Here is a 25,828-nt window from a genome sequence, read left to right on the forward strand (position 1 = left end):
AATGTAATATATTAACACAATATATTATTCTCTTTATGTTATATACATTAAGAAATTTAATGTACAGTATAAATAGTTAATATATAAGAAAATATATTTTATTTGTATAAAAGGCTGTAGCCTCATATTTGATTGGCAAGAAGCTTGTTTCCCTGTCTCCCAGATCAAACTGCTTCTGTTTGAGTTAACACATTAGAAACCTGATCACTCAAGAACGAGTTGTATTCATATTTTAATTTAAGAATAGTGTTATGATCACAAAGATTTAGATTTGGAAAGCACTTGTTCTAAATATAAAAGTATAGTTTCTATCCCGGACAAACGTCTACACTTCTGCCTCTTCACAGATGATTCATATGTGATAATATGGCTTCTTAACACTACTTTACAAGTTTCCCAAAGACATGAGGCTGAAACATCCTCATTAGTCTTCAAATAATTTTTTAAGAAACACTTAGACTCATATGAATGTAATTGTTTTGCCATGAATATCTGAGCATCAGCAACACTGAGCATTTGTTTAAAAAGAAGTTCAGACACACTGAGACAGGGTTACAACCCAATGCCTTCACAAGATTTTATAATCTCTGTATGGAACCAGTTTTGTGCTGGGTAGTAATAAGTGAAATCAGACAAGATTGTAAGATGTAGTGCTTGCATGTCAGCGCCTTTCCCTTCTCCGAGATGATGACATGCACTTTTTAGGCTCAAGTAAAATTTCCCATGATTTGTGAACCCTGGGCCAGCTTTCCATTGATGTATGTTTAGCTAGGAGGACAATATTTGACCGAACACAACTATTTAAAAAGTTTGGTTGCAGAAAAATGCAGAAAAAATTGCCTTTGAAGTTGCCCAAATCAATTCCTAGCAATGCATTACATTACATTTATTCATTTGGCAGATGCTTTTATCCAAAGCGACTTACAAATGAGGACAATGGAAGTAATCAAAATCAACAAAAGATACATGATATACACGTGCTAGTTAACAAGTGTCAGTTAGCTTAACACAGTACACATAGCAAGTTTTTATTTATTTTATTTTTTTATCATATAATAAAAATAAAACAGATACAATATAAAAACAAATATAGAGCAAGCTAGTGTTAGAGAACTTTTCCCTTTGTTAATTGTATAATAAATAAAAAGAAAACAAATAGATAGATTACAAAAAGATTAGAGAAGCTATTGTTAGGTAGAGTGCAAGTCTAAAAGGCTGAAATCAGCATGCAAAGTAGCTATGTCCAGCTATGAAGACCAGTCAAGCATTTTTTTTTCAGCTATGTTGATAATAATAATAATGAGAATAATGAGAATAATGAGAATTATTATTATTATTATTATTATTATATTAATAATAATTAAACACGTTTAAAATGCTAAACTAAGTTAAATAAACATTTTATAATGTAAAACCCATATAAAGAGAGAAGAAGAAGAAGCAGAAGAAGAAGAAGAAGAAGAAGAAGAAGAAGAAGAAGAAGAAGAGAATACAGTAAATTCAGCAAGACGTTTATACATTGAGAGGACTTTTATTTTGACATGACGATCAGTGTTCCTGATCACGCCTTACAAGCCGAGTCACACAATGGTCTTTCTGATCAACGCTTTACTGTTCATTTAAAGCGCGTTTAATTTCGATATCTCTGTTAAGAGGTTGTTAAGGATGTGAAAGCCCATCGCTGAGGAAAAAGGTAGCTAAACGTATTCCTTTCTCAGTGCAGTGTGATTTAAGTTAGTCCTGCTGTCAAACTAACAGACAAGCAAACATGTTTACAATAGAGGACAGACTGCACATTTGTTTATTTGATTGATTTGATTTTAGGCACACAATAAAAAATAAATAAATAGAGTAAGGTATCCATTTCGACACTAACACTGTCCAGCCTTTATGAAATCCAGTGCATCACTTGTTCTGATGTTCACAGGTGCTGATCCAAGCAGAAAACACATATATGTGATTTTAAAGGTTTTAGCATTAGAAACCGGTCTAGATTTAAGCTAGGGTTTGTGATGGGGCTTATGATTTTTGTGTGACTAGTAACGCTTTACAACAAAGATGTAACATTTGATTAAGTTCCATGAATTAATATTTTTATACTCATTTGTCCATTTTGGTTAACTTTAAATTATGAATACATTCTACTCTTGACCATTAGATCATGCCAGTTTTAATGATGCTACTTTATTGCATTGTTATAAATGAATTGAACCAATGACGCTATATTAATGTACATGCATTTGATTGACAGATAAACCATGCATTCATATTTCAGGGTTGTTGATAATGTTACTTAATGCTTAATACTGAATATGTAGACAATAACAATAAGCATTTAATATGCAGGCAAGTGTGTCTGTTTTTATAAAATCTTCATTTTTTGGAAATACCTTGGGTACTCTTTTAACATGAATGTTTAACTTGATACTGTATAACAGGATATATAACGAATATTTAACATGATGTAAATGTGTTTTATTTTAAGAAGTCACATTAATATATTTTGCATGTATGGTTGTTTGAGTGATGGAGAGGATCTGGCATGGCTGGTGCTGTCACACAGGTGCTTCATAAACTGAGAAGCATTGGATCCAGCCGCTCACATCCAAACCCATCTTATGGCCTCCATCTACCCGCCCTCATTAGAGGACTCACCTGAGGTGAAGGAGGGCTTCCTGTGTCCTCTCTGTTTGAAGGACCTCCAGTCGTTCTACCAACTACAAGGCCACTATGAAGACGAACACTCTGGTGACAACCGGCACGTTGGTGGTCAGCTGAAAAGTAAGCTGGAATAGGATTGATTGCCATTTCTCACATTCTATTACTCAGGGAAATAAACATGAATAGGGTGTCTCCTGTGTCACAGAGATAAATGTGTAAAGGTGTCACAGTGATAAAAGTGATAAAAGGTGTTCCATCCGATCAAAAGTGCCATACGAAGTGGACTTCACACGCAGTTTAGTCTGCCATCTATTCCCGTCCGTAGGGAGTGCACGTGTTCAGTTTACCCATCAGCCATTGTGCAATACCCAAGTACTGCAAGAAGTTTGTCTAAAATAAAGGCAGTGAAAATTATTTGAGGCTTTGAGTAAAGCTTCTTTTATTGAGCAGGTGTGACTTGTATGTAGTTGCTCATTGGTATAAAGTGCACGAGATTGACTTACAGTGCAACTATCATGATTATGTTTCAATTGATTTAACTGTATATAATAATTATATAAATGCACATTGATGTATAGCCTAGCATACATTGATGTATTTTGACTAGCGTTCAAACGTTTAGATCAGTAAGATTTTTAATGTTTTTAAAATAAGTCTCTTCTGCTCACAAAACATTATCATCGTTGAAAAGTATTTAGTAAACCGATGTAATATATTCCTTTCATAACACTATTGGCGATTTGCCGTGAAGATCTTTCATCACAAGTGTTAAATGTGTTTGTGTAGTAGACGAAACTGTTACGCTGGTTCACACAGGGACACACAATATTCAGGCTTAATAGCGACGTGCACTGACTAGCTGTTTTAACTATGCTGTGTGATAGACTGTTAGATCAATCCATATTGAGTAAAACTGTCCAGAGCTTATCATATTTATCTACTTGATATTTTAATTGGAATCTTATCGCCCAGCCCTAGATGCAGGTTAATAAAACACAGGACAAATAATACAATTTATTGTTATAATTTCCAAGGGCTTACTCGGTAGTTTATTCATGCTTATTTAAAGGGGTCATATGATGCTGTCTAAAAAGAACATTATTTGGTGAAATGAAATGTGTTTATGCGGTTTATGGTTGTAACGGTAAAGCTTCATCGTCACGGGAAGGAGGAGACAGGAACCGGCAGACAATCAAAATGAAGCTTTAATGATAAAATAAATACAAAACAGCGCGACAGCCCCTCGCGGACGACTGTCATGCACAAACAAAATCAAACACAAAATAAACTCCAGGCCTGGTCCTCTCTCGTCCTTTACTGTCGTCGCTCCTCTTTTGTATCCTTCCGATCTCCTCCGTGGGACGTGAGACCGGTGAGTTTCGCAGGTGTCGTTCATTTCCAGTCACTTCACCGGCCTCGCTCCGTTCCCACGGCTCTCAGCCCCGCCCCACTCGTCACAATGGTAAAAAAAACAAACAAAAAAAAACATTATTTTCCACATACTGTACATTATTGTTTCTCCTCTATGCCCCGCCTTCTGAAACACATTTTAGGGGTGTGTGGACGAATCTTAACTTTGATAAAGAATATCTCTTTGTTTTTGAGACTTTAGTCTTTGCAACTTTACAGATTTTCTTTATGCACCAAAAGCTTGTAACACTCCAAAGAGAAAGAAAACATTTAAATCGCATCATATGACCCCTTTAAAAGAAATTGTATTCAGTTAATCGATCAAGAACAGTCTGTTATGTCGTGTGATATTGCAAAATTATTATCATAATCTTAAACACACTGGTTTGCAGCACAAATAGTTTAACAGTTTAATGGACTTTGATATTCTTCTGGTTACCTGTAACCGCTAACAAAGTGGATGTCTTTTTTTTTTTTTAAGAAAATAGCTTGCTTCTGTGTTGCAAATGTATGTTATATATGTTCCTTACCACCAAGTGCCAAATTCTGTCATCAGTACATAGCCAAGGCCTATGTGGTCACACTGCTGCCAATCGAATTTTGACACACTGGGTTGCCATTTGGCAGGAAAACACAGTGCTCTGCAGCCATGGAAGCCAGTATAAACTGGACCAGAGATAGCATATCGTACCCAACCTAAAAAGCCTCAGCATCCATCTAAAACAGTTCATGACCTGAGGCATAGTAAATGGGGACATGCTATAAGCTTGTTGTTTCATATACAATCAAAGCATGAGGACCAAGACCAATGCAAAAGGTAATGTATTTGGGCAGCATGAGCTGATTCATCTTCTAGACAAACAGTTGTTCTCAATTCCAGTCCTAGGGACCCCCAGCCCTTATCAGGTGTGTTAGATGAGGTACAAAGGACAGGTGAAGGAACCGACGTGTTCAGTTATTAAGCAATTTTCATGTTGTTTTCTCAGGCCTGGTGCAAAAGGCAAAGAAAGCCACAGACAAGCTGTTAAAGCGGGATGGAGATGAGCGGACAGACAGCAGTTATGAATCGTTTTATTATGGAGGAGTGGACCCCTACATGTGGGAGCCGCAGGAGCTCGGTAAGATTCTTACTACCAAATTACTACAGATAAAAAATTATTATACAGGTCCTTCTCAAAGCATTAGCATATTGTGATAAAAGTTCATTATTTTCCATAATGTAATGATAAAAATTAAACTTTCATATATTTTAGATTCATTGCACACCAACTGAAATATTTCAGGTCTACAATCTTTTATTGTTTTAATACTGATGATTTTGGCATACAGCTCATGAAAACCCAAAATTCCTATCTCAAACAATTAGCATATTTCATCCGACCAATAAAAGAAAAGTGTTTTTAATATAGAAAAAGTCAGCCTTCAAATAATTATGTTCAGTTATGCACTCAATACTTGGTCGGGAATCCTTTTGCAGAAATGACTGCTTCAATGCGGCCTTAAGCTCATCCAGAGTGTTGGGTCTTGCGTCTCTCAACTTTCTCTTCACAATATCCCACAGATTCTCTATGGGGTTCAGGTCAGGAGAGCTGGCAGGCCAATTGAGCACAGTAATACCATGGTCAGTAAACCATTTACCAGTGGTTTTGGCACTGTGAGCAGGTGCCAGGTCGTGCTGAAAAACGAAATCTTCATCTCCATAAAGCTTTTCAGCAGATGGAAGCATGAAGTGCTCCAAAATCTCCTGATAACTAGCTGAATTGACCCTGCCCTTGATAAAACACAGTGGTCCAACACCAGCAGCTGACATGGCACCCCAGACTATCACTGACTGTGGGTACTTGACACTGGACTTAAGGCATTTTGGCATTTCCTTCTACCCAGTGTTCCCCCAGACTCTGGCACCTTGATTTCCGAATGACATGAAAAATGTGCTTTCATCTGAAATAAGTTTTTTTAACCACTGAGCAACAGTCCAGTGCTGCTTCTCTGTAGCCCATTTCCTGCACACGCCTGTGCACGGTGGCTCTGGATGTTTCTACTTCAGACTCAGTCCACTGCTTCCGCAGGTCCCCCAAGGTCTGGAATCGGTCCTTCTCCACAATCTTCCTCAGGGTCCGGTCACCTCTTCACGTTGTGCAGCATTTTTTGCCACACTTTTTCCTTCCCACAGACTTCCCACTGAGGTGCCTTGATACAGCACTCTGGGAACAGCCTATTCGTTCAGAAATTTCTTTCTGTGTCTTACCCTCTCGCTTGAGGGTGTCAATGATGGCCTTCTGGACAGCAGTCAGGTCGGCAGTCTTACCCATGATTGCGGTTTTGAGTAATGAACCAGGCTGGGAGTTTTTAAAAGCCTCAGGAATCTTTTGCAGGTGTTTAGAGTTAATTAGTTGATTCAGATGATTAGGTTAATAGCTCGTTTAGAGAACCTATTCATGATATGCTAATTTTTTGAGATAGGAATTTTGGGTTTTCGTGAGCTGTATGCCAAAATCATCAGTATTAAAACAATGAAAGACTTGAAATATTTCAGTTGGTGTGCAATGAATCTAAAATATATGAAAGTTTAATTTTTATCATTACATTATGGAAAATAATGAACTTTTTTCACAATATGCAAATTTTTTGAGAAGGACCTGTAATAACAAAAAAGCTATGAGTACAATTTATATATATATTCCAAGATTCCAAGCTAGTTAATATTTTCTGTTAAAATAGGAGCCACCCGCAGTCACTTGGATTTTTTCAAGAAGCAAAGAGCTGCAAGAATTGATCATTATGTTATTGAAGTCAACAAATCCATTATACGACTGGAAAAGGTGAATATTTTTCTATTATGCTCCTAGTAATATCAGTTGCATCTTATATGATTGTTGATATACTCTAAGCAAGTAGAGGTCAACCGATAATTGATTTAAAACCGATACTGATAGGTTAGACCACACTGGTGGATAACGATTCATCAACCTATTTTAGAATAGCTTCTAAAATGGATATTGAACAAAAACTATTCATATTAATTTTATATTGATAATTAAAGATCGTTCATTTACTAATGTTAACAGAAGCAACTTCAAAATTTAACAGACTCTACTAGATGGGCATCTTTAAATATCTACGCCAGTTGTTCTCAAACCTGTCCTGGAGTACCCCCAGCCCTGAACATTTTGTATGTCTCCCTCATCTGTCACACCTGATTCAACTCATCAGCTCATTATTGGAGACTGCAAGACCTGAAGTGGGTGTTTCAGTTCATGGAGAGGTTTGAGAACCACTGATCTACACCATATCATGAACTTGCATATACATGGATTATATATATGGATACTCACACACTTTAATTGCTTCTATTCTAGAACACTTGAACACAGCCTCATGTGTCAAAACAAACAGCACGTGCTGTCAGTGATTTCGGTCTCTATCAATCAATCAATCACCTTTATTTATATAGTGCTTTAAACAAAATACATTGCGCCAAAGCACTGAACAACATTCATTTGGAAAACAGTGTCTCAATAATGCAAAATGATAGTTATGATAGTTAAAGGCAGTTCATCATTGAATTCAGTTATGTCATCTCTGTTCAGTTGAAATAGTGTCTGTTTTAATTTGCAATCAAGTCAATGATATCGATGTAGATGAAGTTACCCCAACTAAGCAAGCCAGAGGCGACAGCGGCAAGGAACCGAAACTCCATCGGTGACAGAATGGAGAAAAAAACCTTGGGAGAAACCAGGCTCAGTTGGGGGGCCAGTTCTCCTCTGACCAGACGAAACCAGTAGTTCAATTCCAGGCTGCAGCAAAGTCAGATTGTGCAGAAGAATCATCTGTTTCCTGTGGTCTTGTCCTGGTGCTCCTCTGAGACAAGGTCTTTACAGGGGATCTGTATCTGGGGCTCTAGTTGTCCTGGTCTCCGCTGTCTTTCAGGGCAGTAGAGGTCCTTTCTAGGTGCTGATCCACCATCTGGTCTGGATACGTACTGGATCCGGGTGACTGCAGTGACCCTCTGATCTGGACACAGACTGGATCTGGTGGCCACGGTGACCTCGGAACAAGAGAGAAACAGACAAATATTAGCGTAGATGCCATTCTTCTAATGATGTAGAAAGTACGGTGTTATGTGAAGTGTTCCGGTTCCAGTTTACCTAATTAATGCAGCCTAAAAATCCTTTAACGGATTTGGATATTAAAAGCATATTAGTATGTTATGTGTATGCCAGGTTAAAGAGATGGGTCTTTAATCTAGATTTAAACTGCAAGAGTGTGTCTGCCTCCCGAACAATGTTAGGTAGGTTATTCCAGAGTTTAGGCGCCAAATAGGAAAAGGATCTGCCGCCCGCAGTTGATTTTGATATTCTAGGTATTATCAAATTGCCTGAGTTTTGAGAACGTAGCGGACGTAGAGGAGTATAATGTAAAAGGAGCTCATTCAAATACTGAGGTGCTAAACCATTCAGGGCTTTATAGGTAATAAGCAATATTTTAAAATCTATACGATGTTTGATAGGGAGCCAGTGCAGTGTGGACAGGACCGGGCTAATATGGTCATACTTCCTGGTTCTAGTAAGAACTCTTGCTGCTGCATTTTGGACTAGCTGTAGTTTGTTTACCAAGCGTGCAGAACAACCACCCAATAAAGCATTACAATAGTCTAACCTTGAAGTCATAAATGCATGGATTAACATTTCTGCATTTGACATTGAGAGCAAAGGCCGTAATTTAGATATATTTTTGAGATGGAAAAATGCAGTTTTACAAATGCTAGAAACGTGGCTTTCTAAGGAAAGATTGCGATCAAGTAGCACACCTAGGTTCCTAACTGATGACGAAGAATTGACAGAGCAACCATCAAGTCTTAGACAGTGTTCTAGGTTATTACAAGTAGAGTTTTTAGGCCCTATGATTAACACCTCTGTTTTTTCTGAATTTAGCAGTAAGAAATTACTCGTCATCCAATTTTTTATATCGACTATGGATTCCATTAGATTTTCAAATTGGTGTGTTTCACCGGGCTGCGAGGAAATATAGAGCTGCGTATCATCAGCATAACAGTGAAAGCTAACACCATGTTTCCTGATGATATCTCCCAAGGGTAACATATAAAGCGTGAAGAGTAGCGGCCCTAGAACTGAGCCTTGAGGTACTCCATACTGCACTTGTGATCGATATGATACATCTTCATTCACTGCTACGAACTGATGGCGGTCATATAAGTACGATTTAAACCATGCTAATGCACTTCCACTGATGCCAACAAAGTGTTCAAGTCTATGCAAAAGAATGTTGTGGTCAATTGTGTCAAACGCAGCACTAAGATCCAATAAAACTAATAGAGAGATACACCCACGATCAGATGATAAGAGCAGATCATTTGTAACTCTAAGGAGAGCAGTTTCAGTACTATGATACGGTCTAAATCCTGACTGGAAATCCTCACATATACCATTTTTCTCTAAGAAGGAATATAATTGTGAGGATACCACCTTTTCTAGTATCTTGGACAGAAAAGGGAGATTCGAGATTGGTCTATAATTAACTAGTTCTCTGGGGTCAAGTTGTGGCTTTTTTATGAGAGGCTTAATAACAGCCAGTTTTAAGGTTTTGGGGACATATCCTAATGACAATGAGGAATTAATAATAGTCAGAAGAGGACCTATGACTTCTGGAAGCACCTCTTTTAAGAGCTTAGATGGTATAGGGTCTAACATACATGTTGTAAGTTTTGATGATTTAACAAGTTTATACAATTCTTCCTCTCCTATAGTAGAGAATGAGGGGAACTGTTCCTCAGGGGGTCTATAGTGCACTGTCTGATGCGAAACTGTAGCTGACGGGTGAATGGTTGCAATTTTATCTCTAATAGCATCGATTTTAGAAGTAAAGTAGTTCATAAAGTCATTACTGCTGTGGTGTTGGGAAATGTCAACACTTGTTGAGGCTTTATTTTTCGTTAATTTAGCCACTGTATTGAATAAATACCTGGGGTTATGTTTGTTTTCTTCTAAAAGAGAAGAAAAGTAATCAGATCTAGCAGTTTTTAATGCTTTTCTGTAGGATATGCTACTTTCCCGCCAAGCAATACGAAATACCTCTAGTTTTGTTTTCCTCCAGCTGCGCTCCATTTTTCGGGCTGCTCTCTTTAGGGTGCAAGTATGCTCATTATACCATGGTGTCAAAATGTTTTCCTTAACCTTTCTTAATCGTAAAGGAGCAACTGTATTTAAAGTGCTAGAAAAGAGAGAGTCCATAGTTTCTGTTACATCATCAAGTTGTTCTGAGGTTTTGGATATGCTTAGGAATTCGGATACATCAGGAAGATAACTTAAAAAGCAGTCTTTTGTGGTAAAAGTGATGGTTCTTCGATACTTGTAACAAGAAGTAGAATTTACAATTTTGGCTATATGAAGTTTACACAGAACTAAATAATGATCTGAGATATCATCACTTTGCTGAATAATTTCAACACTATCAACATCAATTCCATGTGACAGTATTAAATCTAGAGTATGATTTCGACAATGAGTAGGTCCTGAAACATGTTGTCTAACACCAATAGAGTTCAGAATGTCTATAAATGCTGATCCCAATGCATCTTTTTCATTATCGACATGGATATTAAAATCACCAACTATTAAGACTTTATCTGCAGCCAGAACTAACTCGGATGTAAAATCACCAAACTCTTTAATAAAGTCTGTATGGTGCCCTGGTGGCCTGTATACAGTAGCCAGTACAAACATAACAGGGGATTTATCATTAACATTGGTTTCTCTGGATAATGTTATATGAAGCACCATTACTTCAAACGAGTTATACTTGAAGCCTGCCCTCTGAGAAATCCTGAAAACGTTATTATAAATTGAAGCAACTCCTCCCCCTTTGCCTTTTAGACGCGGCTCGTGTTTATAACAATAATCTTGGGGGGTGGACTCATTTAAAATAATGTAATCATCAGGTTTTAGCCAGGTTTCTGTCAAGCAGAGCACATCTATATTATGATCAGTTATCATATTATTTACAAAAAGTGTTTTCGTAGAAATGGATCTGATATTCAATAAGCCAATCTTTATCATTTGTTTATCCATATTGCATTTGTTTTTTATTTGTTGAACCTCAATTAAATTGTTAACCTTAACTTGGTTTGGACGTTTTTTGTATTTTCTAGTTCGGGGAACAGACACAGTCTCTATAGTGTGATATCTAGGTGAAAGAGTCTCTATGTGCTGAGAATTAACTGACCTCTGTGACGGGAGGCAGCTAGCAGACGGTCGGTTTAGCCAGTCTGTCTGCTTCCTGACCTGGGCCCCAGTTAGTCAAGTATAAACACTAAGACTATTTGCCATATTTCTAGACAGAAGAGTGGCGCCACCCCAGGAGGGATGAAGACCATCTCTTTTAAACAGGTCAGGTCTGCCCCAAAAGCTCGTCCAATTGTCTATATAACCTATGTTATTCTGTGGGCACCACTTAGACATCCAGCCATTGAGTGATGACAATCTGCTATGCATCTCGTCACCACGGTAAGCAGGGAGGGGACCAGAGCATATTACAGTGTCTGACATCGTGCTTGCAAGTTCACACACCTCTTTAAAGTTATTTTTAGTGATCTCCGACTGGCGAAGTCGAACATCATTAGCGCCGGCATGAATAACAATCTTACTGTATTTACGTTTAGCATTAGCCAGCACTTTTAAATTTGCCAAGATGTCAGGCGCTCTGGCTCCCGGTAAACATTTGACTATGGTGGCTGGTGTCTCTATATTCACGTTCCGTACAATAGAATCGCCAATAACTAGAGCACTTTCATCAGGTTTCTCAGTGGGTGCATCACTGAGTGGGGAGAGCCTGTTTAATGTTTTGATCGGAACAGAAGAGCGGTGTTTTGACCCACGACTACGCTGCCTCACCGTCACCCAGTTGCCCTGCTGCAGGGGCTCTGCTGGAACCGGACAATGTACAGGAATCCCTGAGCTAGACGCATCCAAAGCCATATCTAGAGCCCTAACATTCTTACTGTCCTCAATTAAAGTTTGGATGCGTGTCTCTAATTCTGAAATCTTCTCTGTCAGCCTAACTGTTTCCCTGCATTTATCACATGTGAATCCCTCATCAGCGACAGAGATAGATAAACTGTACATGTGGCAAGAGGTGCAAATAACAATTGTAGGAGAAGCCATTACTCACCGTGCTTGATGAAATATTCTTACTGCGGTTGTTTGATGAACTTGTGGAAAACTGCAGCGTGAGAGAGGAGAGGAGAGGAGAAAAGAAAACGCTAATGACAAGCTAACGAGTGCTAACGCTTTGCAGGTGTGCTGCAGTCACGGAAGAGTGAACGATCAAAGTTAATCTGATAAGATTGATCGGTAATATCAGAAATATGTTGTGAATTAAGTTATATTTTACAATTTAAAAAACATACAAACAGACAGTGATAGTAAGAAAGATTATAGAGAAAAAATATAAAATAAAAACAGCTACATGGAGCTATGATTAGCTACAGAAGGCCAACAGGAAGTATGCCCCAATAAAGTGAATTGGTCTCTAGAGGTCGCTCTCATGCTGTATAATCACAGATGAGCTTCTCAGCCTCTTCAGCAACAGATGCAATCTGGAAAAACTATTGGCATGTATTTTTGCCAATATTTCCAGCAATCAGCTATCAGTGCCGATTAATCGGCAAAACTGATACATCGGTCGACCTCTATAAACAAGTGTAGGAAAACAAACATGAATGTTTTGCCAAGCATAGTGCATGTGCATGGCTTTTGTTTTTACAGTACTTAATCTCTGTTGTTGTGTTACTATGGGCTGTAAAAAACCTCAGTACTCAAAGAAACTTTATTGTGTTTAGAAAATATTACAATTATGAAATTATTTAGGAAACTATCAATAAACATAACAGTTTGACTAACTATAAATGACTTGCTTAGGTAAATTCTCTTCAAACTTGCTTTGTCAGTAATTGATTTTAAAGTCAAAACTGACTTTTCAGATTACACGAAATATCACATAATTATACGACATAAACGCTTCTTGGTTGCGTGTACTGGTGATCCAAAAACGATGCAACTGGTTCTTGACTCGAGAACGAGAAACGCTCTGGCAGTGGGTGGGTGTGTACGTTCGTTATCTGGCTCTGCTGCCCAAATTTTCCCCAGGCCTTTATTTAAGACCGGCCTTTAATTGTCTTTGTTGACCACGCCCCCGGCCAATGTAGGAGGCCCGGCGTTTATTTGACTAACGGTTTTTATTTGAGGAATTATGGTATATTAACCTACACCCCACCTCCAGCAGCGCGACACATGTTTACATTAATCTACACCCTGCATCCAGCATCGCGACACATTTACATTAATCTACACACCGCCTCCAGCAGCGCAACACGTTAACATTAATCTCCACCCCGCCTCCAGCAGCGCAACACGTTAACATTAATCTACATCCCGCCTCCAGCAGCGCGACATGTTTACACTAATCTACACCCTGCCTCCAATATCGTGACACGTTTACATTAATCTACACCCCGCCTCCAGCAGTGTGACATGTTTACATTAATCTACACCCTGCATCCAGCATCCCGACACATTTACATTAATCTACACCCCGCCTCCAGCAGCGCAACACGTTAACATTAATCTACATCCCGCCTCCAGCAGCGTGACATGTTTACATTAATCTACACCCCGCCTCCAGCAGCACGACACTTTTACATTAATCTACACCCTGCCTCCAACGTGACACGTTTACATTAATCTACACCCGCCTTCAGCAGCGCGACACGTTTACACTTATCTAAAGCCCCCCTCCACTAATCTACAGCCCGCCTCCAGCAGCGCGACACACGTTTACACTAATCTACACCCACCTCCAGCAGCGCGACATGTTTACATTAATCTACAGCCTGCCTCCAGCAGCGCGACATGTTAACATTAATCTACACCCCGCCTCCAGCAGCCCGACACGTATACACTAATCTACACCCCACCTCCAGCAGCACGACACACGTTTACATTAATCTACACCCCTCCTTCAGCAGCGCGACACACGTTTACATTAATCTACACCCTGCCTCCAGCAGCGCGACACACGTTTACATTAATCTACACCCCGCCTCCAGCAGTGCGACACACGTTTACATTAATCTACAGCCCGCCTAAAGCAGCGCGACACAGGTTTACATTAATCTACAGCCTGCCTCCAGCAGCGCGACACAGGTTTACATTAATCTACAGCCCGCCTCCAGCAGCGCGACACAGGTTTACATTAATCTACAGCCCGCCTCCAGCAGCGCGACACAGGTTTACATTAATCTACAGCCCGCCTCCAGCAGCGCGACACACGTTTACATTAATCTACAGCCCGCCTCCAGCAGCGCGACACACGTTTACATTAATCTACAGCCCGCCTCCAGCAGCGCGACACACGTTTACATTAATCTACAGCCCGCCTCCAGCAGCGCGACACAGGTTTACATTAATCTACAGCCCGCCTCCAGCAGCGCGACACACGTTTACATTAATCTACAGCCCGCCTCCAGCAGCGCGACACAGGTTTACATTAATCTACAGCCCGCCTCCAGCAGCGCGACACAGGTTTACATTAATCTACAGCCCGCCTCCAGCAGCGCGACACAGGTTTACATTAATCTACAGCCCGCCTCCAGCAGCGCGACACAGGTTTACATTAATCTACAGCCCGCCTCCAGCAGCGCGACACAGGTTTACATTAATCTACAGCCCGCCTCCAGCAGCGCGACACAGGTTTACATTAATCTACAGCCCGCCTCCAGCAGCGCGACACAGGTTTACATTAATCTACAGCCCGCCTCCAGCAGCGCGACACAGGTTTACATTAATCTACAGCCCGCCTCCAGCAGCGCGACACACGTTTACATTAATCTACAGCCCGCCTCCAGCAGCGCGACACACGTTTACATTAATCTACAGCCCACCTCCAGCAGCGCGACACACGTTTACATTAATCTACAGCCCGCCTCCAGCAGCGCGACACAGGTTTACATTAATCTACAGCCCACCTCCAGCAGCGCGACACACGTTTACATTAATCTACAGCCCGCCTCCAGCAGCGCGACACAGGTTTACATTAATCTACAGCCCGCCTCCAGCAGCGCGACACAGGTTTACATTAATCTACAGCCCGCCTCCAGCAGCGCGACACACGTTTACATTAATCTGCAGCCCGCCTCCAGCAGCGCGACAGGTTTACACTAATTTACAGCCTGCCTCCAGCAGCGCCACATATGTTAACATTAATCTACAGCCCGCCTCAAGTAGAATTTTTTGTTCTTAAAGTTTAACAATCTGATAAATTTAGATAAAAGGACTAAATTTTAAATTGAACTGTCCATTTGATAATTTTTTCACATTACTACTTTGCTTTTCATTGCCAGCTTACATCCTTTGACAGAACCAACATGGATGCAGCGCAAATAAGATGTATGTGAACAAAATGTCACACATGTGCTTTGTACTGTTTAAATAATGACTTAAAATGTGACTACTATGCAACTTTTTCTCAGCACTTGAGAAGTCGGTGGTATCGTGGGTGAATGATCAGGATGTGCCATTTTGCCCTGATTGTGGGGGCAAATTCAATATCCGCAACCGCCGCCACCATTGCAGACTCTGTGGGTCCATTATGTGCAGAAAGTGCACAGAGTTTATTCCTCTGCCACTGGCATGTGAGTTACACGTGTGTAGATATGATAGATCGAGTGGAAAGTACTATACATTAAGATTTTCTTCAGTAAATTCTTTGTCCTTTTTTTTTTCAAAAAGAAAAAAAATAGTGAGTTGCCTTTCTGTATACTGCAATTGTCAGATACAAGACAGCATTCTGACTGTCCAATATGTTACTGATTTGGGAGAGTCTATACAGTAAAGATGGGAGGTCCAATTGATTTCTGTGAAGCAGTTCTTTCAGGAAGTTCATTTCACATGTGAGTAAAGTGATATATCTGACACAGTAACTCGTGGTACCTAAAATGGGGATTTAGTGCTTTTGTACATTGGTTTTGTAAAACATTAAATATATCAAACGTTAGTCAGAGTCATACCCCCTTGTCTTTAAGTTTGTTTAAATATCCATTTGCTACTTTCGGCTATTATAATAGTCTCAGTATTCCCCACCACATTAAATAATCAAGTCATAAACATATTTCTTGTATGATTTGTTTATACATCACATTTTGTCTCCTCAGTCAGATTCCAGGCATTACATTTATAGTATCCACACACTCATCGGTTCTCAGTATTTCGAATATTACTGAAAGAGACTGTTCTTAGTTCAGTGTATTGTTGCTTCAAGAACAACTTCTATCCCAATTGCAAACTGGTTAGAGCAGTTAATCTTAAAGAAAAGTTAGCAAATCAGATATCACTAGACTTTAGAATAAATTACTTTAGAGTCAAAGTGTCAGAAACATTTGATAGACCAGTAAATTGATTGCTGACACGTGATGCAAAGTATTACAAATGATTCAGTTAGATGTACTGGTGTACTGAATCAACCTGTTTGTTTATGATCCTGACATCACTATCGGGATGTGAAGAGACTTTCCAACCAACATAACAAAAAGGGATTTTTAAACCAAATTACTTACCCTTCCTTTTTAGCCTTCAACAAATTAACGATTTGAATTGGAGCAGTCATGGCATTAAGTGCTGCTAATACAAATTTTATTTTGTGCTCCATAGACATTTACATTGAGAGAACATTTTTACTTATTCTGGTCCCTTTAATTCATCCCTTAAGATTTAATTTGTCTTAAAAAGATATTTGAAAGATCTAAAATTAAAATAAAAATGACTTCATAAAACCTGCAGAAACCCTGACAATATGCTACTCTAATACGCATAAATGTAACAAATTGGGGGGTCTTGGGGAAAGTAGTGTTTTTTTTTTTTGCCAATGAATTACTTGTATTTAACTACTGGTTGGTTATCTTGAGCAGGTAGTCAGATATTCAGGACGAACTGTTATGTGCTTTCAGATAAATTAACTAGTGGGACCAGGGAGGCCGTGTGGGCTCCAGGCCAGAGTGGGTCTCCTGGATCTGCAGACCCAGTGATGCAGCACACCTCTCGCCGTGGCTCTATTAACAGCATCTCATCTGTCACATCTGTGTTGGAGGAGAAAGATGAGGACCGTGTACGTTGTTGCCATCACTGCATGGAGGCACTACTCCGGCAGCAGCACAAACTGGAGGAAAAAGACCACGTGCCTGATATCGTCAAACTCTACGAGGTACAAACTTTAGAATCAAGCATTTTTTGTTAAACATTGTGCTTAATTTTATCATAGAGTAAACAAATATGTAAATTACATTCATTACATCTTTGTTTATCAGAAGTGAATGTTTTGGGAGACGACTTCTTGATGTTTTCAATGGAAATCTGCTCTCTTTATGCCGTTTATTTTCTCTCTCACACACTAAAAGAGATAAAAAGAAAGAGTCTTACTAGTTAGAATTAATATGCTACTTGCTAAATTGTATTATTTATTATTTTGTCTTGTCAACATGAGTTTGGATGGCGTTGTTATTTATTATATTAGCCACTTTGTGAGTTATTGCACAATTGGCAATTACAATTGCTAATGCTCCTCTATCACTATCCATGTTTTGATTTTAGCAAATCGGTTTGAGCGAATGCAGAGATGTGTTTAACATTCATGAGTAACACAGTCTTTACCCTTACTGTTTGGTGTAATTAAACATTTAATGACCAGTAATGTCTCATGCACCCCATAGTTTAATATAACAAATTATACATTTTCATAATACATATTAGATCATGCTGTACAAAAATCCTGAATAACTCAAACTATTGCACATTAATTAATATCTTTTTTATGTCTCTTCAGAATAGCATGTTTTTTTGTAAATTGTTTCTATATAAACTTCTGTACCTTTCAAGATTCACCTCCACACCCACATGGGCCATTAGAGCTTGATGATTGGACCCTGATGATTGCTGCTTGGAGCTATGTATTGTAGTGATGGTAGCTCATAATATAAAGCGTAGTCTTTAGTCATACTATTGTTTGTTTTTGCTGTGCAGAGGTTAAGGACGTGTATGGAGAAAGTTGAAGCTAAGGCTCCAGAGTACACGCGCATGGCAGAGTCTCTCAAGTAAGCCCTCAAGCCGAAAGAAATGCACTACAAATGTACATTTGTTCACTTCTTTAATGATATTTAAATGTTTGGTGCCATATCCCAAACATTGCCAGACTCTGACGTTTTCTCTGTAATGTGTAGTGCTGGGGAGACAACCTGTAATCTAGAGAGTGCTGCTGCACTAAGGATGGAGATACAGAAATACTATGAGCTCATTGACGTTCTGAGGTAGGCAACAGACTAAAGACACATACTGTGACGTGATGTACATTTCTAAATCAGGATTCACAGAAAGCATTTCTGTGGGGGGTTTTTGGCACTAGTAAGAAGATACTCACACTCGGACTAAAAGATGAGGTCCAGCCTCACCCCAAAGCCCTGCAGCTGCAAAGGATGGTGCGCTACACAGCTACACTTTTTATTCAGGTGAAATTTTATATATACATCTTTACAATTATGCTGAGAGGTTTACACACTTATGGGTAAAACTATATTAAATTGAATTAAAATTAAATTAAAATCTGTAAGGGTAGAAACTCAAATTATCCGTTCAGTACTCTTACGTTCTTGTACCCGTAGGAGAAACTGTTAGGTCTGACGTCGCTCCCCACCAAGGAGAAATATGAGGAGCTTAAAAAGAAGAGAAGAGAGGAGCAGGAGAAAAAGGCTCAGCAGGAGAGACAGGTGAATAAATGACAACATGATCATTTTCTTTTTCTCATATAAATCTAATTTGCTAAACAGTTTTCTTTATTTGACAAAAACCTTATTGAATCATTGGTGATTCTGATGTCTCAACTCCAAAACCTTTTGAGCTTGAATTGTGTGTCACGTTACCCATCTGAGTATTCTTCCTTGTTTCTCAGCTTTAGAGCTTTAAGTTCCTAGGAAACTTTTCTACAACAGTTTAATATCTCTGATTTTGTCTGCTGAAAGGTTGTATTCTGAGGGCACTACTTTTATTGTGGGTTGTAGAATCAGTTTTATCTAAATCTATTGTGTTCTGACTGTTTACCCAATGAAGCAAAGAAGATTGTGTTTATATGGTAAAGAATATTAATCAGGAAAGACCTAGAAGGCTGCAGAATTACAGCCATATATATCCTTGCAATATATATGAATTATGCCCTATATGTATGCTCATATAACGAGCAACTTACGATAAACTTTAATAAGCAATTAAAGGTTTGCAATATGAACACAATAAAAAGTATTTTCATTAAGAAAACTTTGACATTGTTCTTCTCGCCCTTCAACAATAAATTATTAAAAGTCACTTTAAAATTGTAAATGCTTCAACAAATATCTTTCAACAGACCATGACCAACATTGCTAATAAGGATTAGAAAGGAAAAGGGGGACAGGTACATTTTAAAGCATCTACGTGAAAACTAACCTGAAAAGAAACACAAAAAACAAGCGATCCATGCATGCTTTCCAGTGAGTTATTCATTGGGTATATTGTAGATTAAATGCACAGTATGTGTTGTCTTTTTCCGTATTGTTACACCAAAAAAAAATAAAAAAATAATCAAGAGGCAAAGAATTTATAAGTTCTTGTTCAATAGCACTTGGTTAATTAAGTACTTACACAAAATGATTCTAAAATAGCGGGATAGTAAGTTGGTCTGATTAAATGATTTTTCCAGGTCATAATGTAACTCTTGTCTTGTCTTACATAATCTAGGCAGGTCTGGAGGCACAAAAACGTAGAATGGAAAATGATCATGACCGAGTGGCCTTCGGTGCAAATGAAAATGTTTCCGGTCCACGCATTACCAAAGCTGGTGGCTGGCTGCCACAATCAGACACTCTTCATACTCACTCTGAGCTGGATGACCCTCTCCTGCAACAGATCAAAAACATAGAGTCGTTCTTACGGCAGGCACGCTTTGCAAACCGCACTGATGAAGTGGCCATGCTGGAGGAAAATCTGCGGCAGCTGCAGGATGAGTTTGACGCTCAGCAGACCAGTCGAGCCATGCAGCTTTCACAGAGGTTACAGCAGAAACAAATCGAACATCTGCAGCAAAGAGAGCTCGAGAACAGGAACCAATCAAAAAACCCCACCTTGGATTTCAGAGAACGAGAAAATGTTCTGAAAAGAGAAGAGGTCGAAGGTGACTTTGAAGAGACAGGGCTTCCAATCAAATCTTCTCCTAAGTCTTTATCACTTCTATTAGGAAACTCTCCTCCCTTAGAGAGGCTAAGAGATAAACATACACCAACTCCACCCACCAGAAACCCCTTTGATGAGGAGCATTTCTCTCCTGATAAGGAAGAACCAACAAACTCTCAGACCGCAAATTTAAGGAAAGTGTACAACCCGTTTGAGGAAGAAAATGATGAAGTGGAAGATACAGATACAGCTAAAGTAAAGTCACCTAGAAATCCATTTGAAGATGAAGATTATGAAGATGGAGGTAACCCTTTTAAAGAGGCTTCTGATGAGATTCCAGCTGCCTCAACCAATCCATTTGATGAAGAAGTTGATGAAGATGGCACAGCAGTTGATGACACGATTGAGGAAGAGCTACTTCTACAACAGATCGATAATATCCGGTCATATATCTTTGACGCCAAGCTAAACGGACGTTCTGATGAAGTGGAGCTTTTGTCTGAGAACCTAAAGGAGCTGCAACAAACACTACAAGAGCAGGAAAATAAAAAATAGTGGCCATCACAAACTCGTTTTGTAATTGATAGGGCTTGTTTTCGGTTACAAATAACAATGTAAGCATTACACAAAAATATAAAACAGATATTCTATGCAAGAATGCATAGAAGTAGGACAGTTCATGATCAGAACAACTGAACATCTTTTTCATTTCTTTAAATTTGTAATTGAATAATAAAAATAAAATACAGTGAGTCTTGGCATTGCTAAATACTCAAATATTTTTTACTTACATTATGTAGTTTCAAGTCAAATAAATAGGTAGGTTTTATAAGTGGTTGAAATATCTGAAGTACATAATTTTCTGTTCAGCAAAGTCAGTATTTCATCCTCATATCTACTTTGATTCAGAATACATTTTGCTCTAGAATTTTAACTTTAGGATGTTTAACCAGCACTTTACTAAATGGAAACACTGATTTCCTGTGATTCTATCTTTGAAACATCAAAGGGATAGTTCACTCAAACATGAAAAAGTTTTTTCACTAATTACTCGCCGTTCCAAACCATTGTATTTTATTTTCACTTTGGAAAAGGAAGGGAAAGAATGTTTCAACTATGTTTGTCCATACAATTTAAGTTGATGCTGTCAAAAACAATATCTGAAATCTGATTCAGCAAATCTGTAATACTAAACCGATTGTTCACCCAAGAATCAATAATTATGTTTTTTTTTTTTTTTGGGGCTTGTACAATGAAAACGATGTCTGTTTTGGAGTTTGTATAAATTGTTTTATCCACTTAGAAGTACTTATTTTCTGTTGCATCTAAATGACATAGCAATTATACAAATACATCAAATGTTATGGAAACCAGTGTAGGCATAAAGTTAGTGAAGTGACGTGACATATGGCCAAGTATGGTGACCCATACTCAGAATTCGTGCTCTGCTTTTAACCCATCCAAAGTGCACACACTCAGCAGTGAACACACACACACCGTGAACACAAACCCGGAGCAGTTGGCATTAGTAAATATAATTGCCTGCTGTGTCTCTAAATAGCTTTGCAAAAACTGTACCATTTGTATGTAAAATCTCCTGGATTTTTCTAGCATGTTTTATCAGTCCTACAAAAAGACATCAAAACTGGTGACTTCTATCTTCTATTGACTCAAGACTTTCCTGTACAGAGAACAGACTGGCTGAATGTAATGCTTTTTGTTAAGGTTTTTTTTTTAATTAATAAAATTCACTGAATGAAAATGTTGTGATTTATTTTGTAGTTATTCACTCCAGAATAACCACCAAATGTGTTTATTTTTTTGCAAGTTCATAAAACAAGTCTACTTTCCATAGTCACAGTCTGAGTGAAAGTCACAGAACTTCAAATCACATCCTCAAGCATTTTCACTCTCCTACCAAACAGTCTTTACTCGTCAGAGCCTGCAGCCAGTTTAGCCCTGTATATGCCAGTCATCGCTTTGGGAAGTGGGACAAAACCAGGATGAGGAACTTGACCCTACACTTCACCTAATACACTCCCACAGGAAATATTTATCGGGCCCAAAGTTAGCATTGTTAGACAACTCCATTTTAGACAGAGCTTCAGCTTCAAGAACTTTACTGTGGACAGAAAGAGACATAAGAGCAGAGTACAGGCACATGTGTTTTGATGACACATTTATCAGTCATTGTAATCCGGTTAGGATGCATCTTCAAATGGTAATACTGGTATTAGCACTGGTTGTACACTATGTGATCCTGGGGTGGGCTAAGGGCTGAAGCCTCATATGTTTTTATCACTATACCTTGTAGGCATCATTTTAGAAGAACATGTTAGAAGCGCTGTTTGCACATCTAACAGTTTCAACTTAGGTTGTCATTCACTCACTCAAAAATAAATAAATAAAACACAAAGCCAGCACTTAAATGGCGAGATGCAGCTGTTTCATGGCTCAAATTAGGTTATTTGTTACTGAGCCCTGTCACTGTGAAGCAACCGATATATATTTTTAATCAAAGTATATTTCCAATTAATTTCATCATCATTATTATTATTATTTTTGAGCATTTAAAGGTTGCAGTGCAATCTTCTTAGGACACACACACACATTCAGAGTGATTATAAAAACTGGTTAGCTGGGTCTTCCCCGGGGCCTCCTCCCGGTGAGACGTGCCTGGAACACCTCCCTGTGAAGGCATCCAGGAGGCATCCGAAATAGATGCCCGAGCTACCTCAGCTGGCTCCTCTTGATGTGGAGGAGCAACGGCTCTACTCTGAGCTCCTCCCGAGTGACCGAGCTTCTCACCCTATCTCTAAGGGAGCGCCCAGCCACCCCAAGGAGAAAGCTCATTTCGGCCATTTTCATTTCACCCAGAGCTCATGACCATAGGTGAGAGTAGGAACGTAGATTGACCGGTAAATCGAGAGCTTTGCCTTACAGCTCAGCTCCTTCTTCACCACGACAGACTGGTACAGCGTCCGCATTACTGCAGAAGCTGCACCGATCCGTCTGTCAATCTCACGTTCCATCCTTCCCTCACTCGTGAACAAGACCCCAAGATACTTGAACTCCTCCACTTGAGGCAGGAACTCTCCACCAACCTGAAGTGGGCAATCCACCCTTTTCCGACTGAGAACCATGGCCTCGGACTTGGAGGTGCTGATTCTCATCCCAGCCGCTTCACACTCTGCTGCAAACCGTCCCAGTGCATGCTGAAGGTCCTGGTCTAAAATTTATATTAACAAGAAGTCAATAACAAGTGTCTTAAATTGTAGAGACCATTAGGTAATTTTCGCCTTATTTCGCAAAAAACTAAACAAAAAGGGTTCCAATCAAAGCCATGTTGTGCATCTCTGCAAGCAACACACAGCAGTTTTGTTACTTCATGAATTTGCTTTTATTTTTATTTTTTATTTTAAGATTAAGGGTGAGTGAATTATTTATTGGGCCTATTAATAAAATGTTTCTTTGTTCCAGAATGAATCAGCTGTTTTAAACAAATGGAACGAATAAATGACTTGTCGCCACCTTCTGGCAGTTTCATATTTAAAAGTGTCATTCTATATGGTCTATCATTACATATATCTGTATTCCAAATTATACAAAATATAGTCTTTAGAGCACTGCATGTGTAGGGGTTGTGCACAGAAAACTTCTGTATTCGGAAAAACGGGTCACATCACTTCCAGTTCGGTTCTTCTGTGTATGCTTTGTTAAATATAGGGCTGTTTTACTCAAGATACCTACTGTACAAAGGAGATACCAAAGATGATAATAACTGATGTACATCACATATGCAGATATTGATATCTAAAAGTGTTTTATTTTTGTTCTCTCAAACATTGTGATATTATTATGGAATAAAATGGCATCAATTATTACAACTAGCTAGGTTATCTGATATATTAGCAAATTAGGTTAATATTTCAAGAAGAGTAAGTTTAGAGTTAGGGGATCGTGAGGACAATAATTAAATGATACAATTAAACAAATAAATAACTTGAAAAAAATAATACAAATACAGAACTGAACGGCACAACTAATGCCAAGGCTATGGGTTCGATGCATGAGCTGACTGAATCTATACCCTGAACGCAATAAGTTGCTTTGGCTAAGAGCATCAACCAAATGCACAAATGTAAATGTACTTACTCTGACTTGCCAAGGATCATCTTCATATGGTTCATAATTTCTTTGTGGTCTTTTCCTTCCATGTCCACCAATACTTGCTCTCCATCATCTAAATACAGCGTTAAAGTGAGAAGATATAGCCTATATAAGATATAGATATAGATATATCACAGCAAGTGATAACAATATTGATAAATAATAAATAAATAAACAAATGACGAAGAAAGGGTGAGGGTGTCATGTTTTTCAACATCATTATTTGAACCCAGGGATTTTTGTATTGGATTTGAGGAATATTGAAGAACACAAACTTCCTGTCAAACAATACATTAACATCAAGCTTCTCATGCATAACTGACTAATTATAACCATGTCTTGTTCTTTTTCTTGATTACATGTAGCTAATGTTTTGTGGTTTCTGGTTCTAATTATTTTAATTGATTCAAAATATTCAAATACACTCTACTTTGCTTCAGGTTTTTTGAAACACAAACATTATTTTTGTCTTTGGTAGTGTGACAAAATGTGGACAGTGAGAAAACAACTCTTTCAATGAAACAATTATTAAAAAAAAAAAAAAGGGGAAAAAATCGTCTTTGTAAGCATGGCAAATAAAGTCAGCTATTCATGTTGTACTGACCTTGCTCCTTCACTCAGAATACTCCATTTGTGTTATAATTGACAGTCATAATCTTTACAGATTTTTTTAAACACAGTTTCTCCTTTCTGCAGAAACGTCTATGTTACGTATATAACCCTTTTTCCCTGAAGGAGGGAACAGAGACGTTACGTTAGAAAAAGACAAAATGAGCCAATGGTACACAGAGTACCTTGGTCTGCGGAATTTGCATTGCAAGCTCCGCCCTGCTATGCGGGTATATAAGGAGCATCTGTTCCCGATGGTTACATCTGTAACCTAGACGTTCCCTACATTATGTCAGAGAGACTGATGAATGGGGTCCCTTACAAAGCACCACATGCCTGTCTTTCAGTGACCCATGTGAGTAATAGCACTCTGTCGTGAGGCCAGTACGAGAGAGGGCCTATAGCTGAAATAGGATACACTGGGTAGCATATTCCAGCTGGATGTATGCTAGCAGACTGCCTGCTCGTAGGAGGACTTACGAAGGCAGGTATCAACAGAGAGGTGGTGATACACATGAATTCTGAGGTACCAGCCCGCAGGGTGGAAGTTTCAACAACAGAGCTAGCAAGGTGCTTGCCAAGGGAAAGACACATGCTACGAAGAGATTTGCTGTGGAAATACACATGTGGGATTGCCCAGAAAGGGGAATCACAACACATGGAGGTGCCTAGTCCCACACAGGGCTGACCGATAGGGCATGCACACAAGTGCTAGA

General features: G+C 38.9%; 1 protein-coding gene and 1 pseudogene across 1 annotated transcript; one reads left to right on the top strand and one right to left on the bottom strand.

The window, feature by feature from the left end:
• Nucleotides 1-1,534: 1,534 nt before the first annotated feature.
• Nucleotides 1,535-22,095, top strand: LOC113107809 (rabenosyn-5-like). Its single transcript, XM_026270535.1, has 12 exons — nucleotides 1,535-1,693; nucleotides 2,525-2,781; nucleotides 5,058-5,189; nucleotides 6,793-6,893; nucleotides 15,488-15,533; nucleotides 15,617-15,778; nucleotides 17,090-17,343; nucleotides 18,159-18,229; nucleotides 18,356-18,442; nucleotides 18,538-18,640; nucleotides 18,794-18,898; nucleotides 19,902-22,095. The coding sequence occupies exons 2-12, from the start codon at nucleotides 2,619-2,621 to the stop codon at nucleotides 20,886-20,888; spliced, it is 2,211 nt and encodes a 736-aa protein (XP_026126320.1). The 5' UTR covers nucleotides 1,535-1,693; nucleotides 2,525-2,618; the 3' UTR covers nucleotides 20,889-22,095.
• A 166-nt stretch (nucleotides 22,096-22,261) lies between these two features.
• Nucleotides 22,262-25,318, bottom strand: LOC113106850 (28S ribosomal protein S25, mitochondrial-like; annotated as a pseudogene).
• Nucleotides 25,319-25,828: the final 510 nt, after the last annotated feature.

The sequence above is a fragment of the Carassius auratus genome, chromosome 8 (genome assembly GCF_003368295.1).
Source record: "Carassius auratus strain Wakin chromosome 8, ASM336829v1, whole genome shotgun sequence".
Lineage (NCBI taxonomy): Eukaryota > Metazoa > Chordata > Actinopteri > Cypriniformes > Cyprinidae > Carassius > Carassius auratus.

Excerpts from the sequence above, each read along its gene's own strand:
- LOC113107809 (XM_026270535.1), top strand. The coding sequence starts at position 2,619 with ATGGCCTCCATCTACCCGCCCTCATTAGAGGACTCACCTGAGGTGAAG. Across the intron at positions 5,190-6,792 it reads GTGGGAGCCGCAGGAGCTCG|GAGCCACCCGCAGTCACTTG; the intron begins GTAAGATTCTTA and ends CTGTTAAAATAG. Across the intron at positions 15,534-15,616 it reads GGATGCAGCGCAAATAAGAT|CACTTGAGAAGTCGGTGGTA; the intron begins GTATGTGAACAA and ends ACTTTTTCTCAG.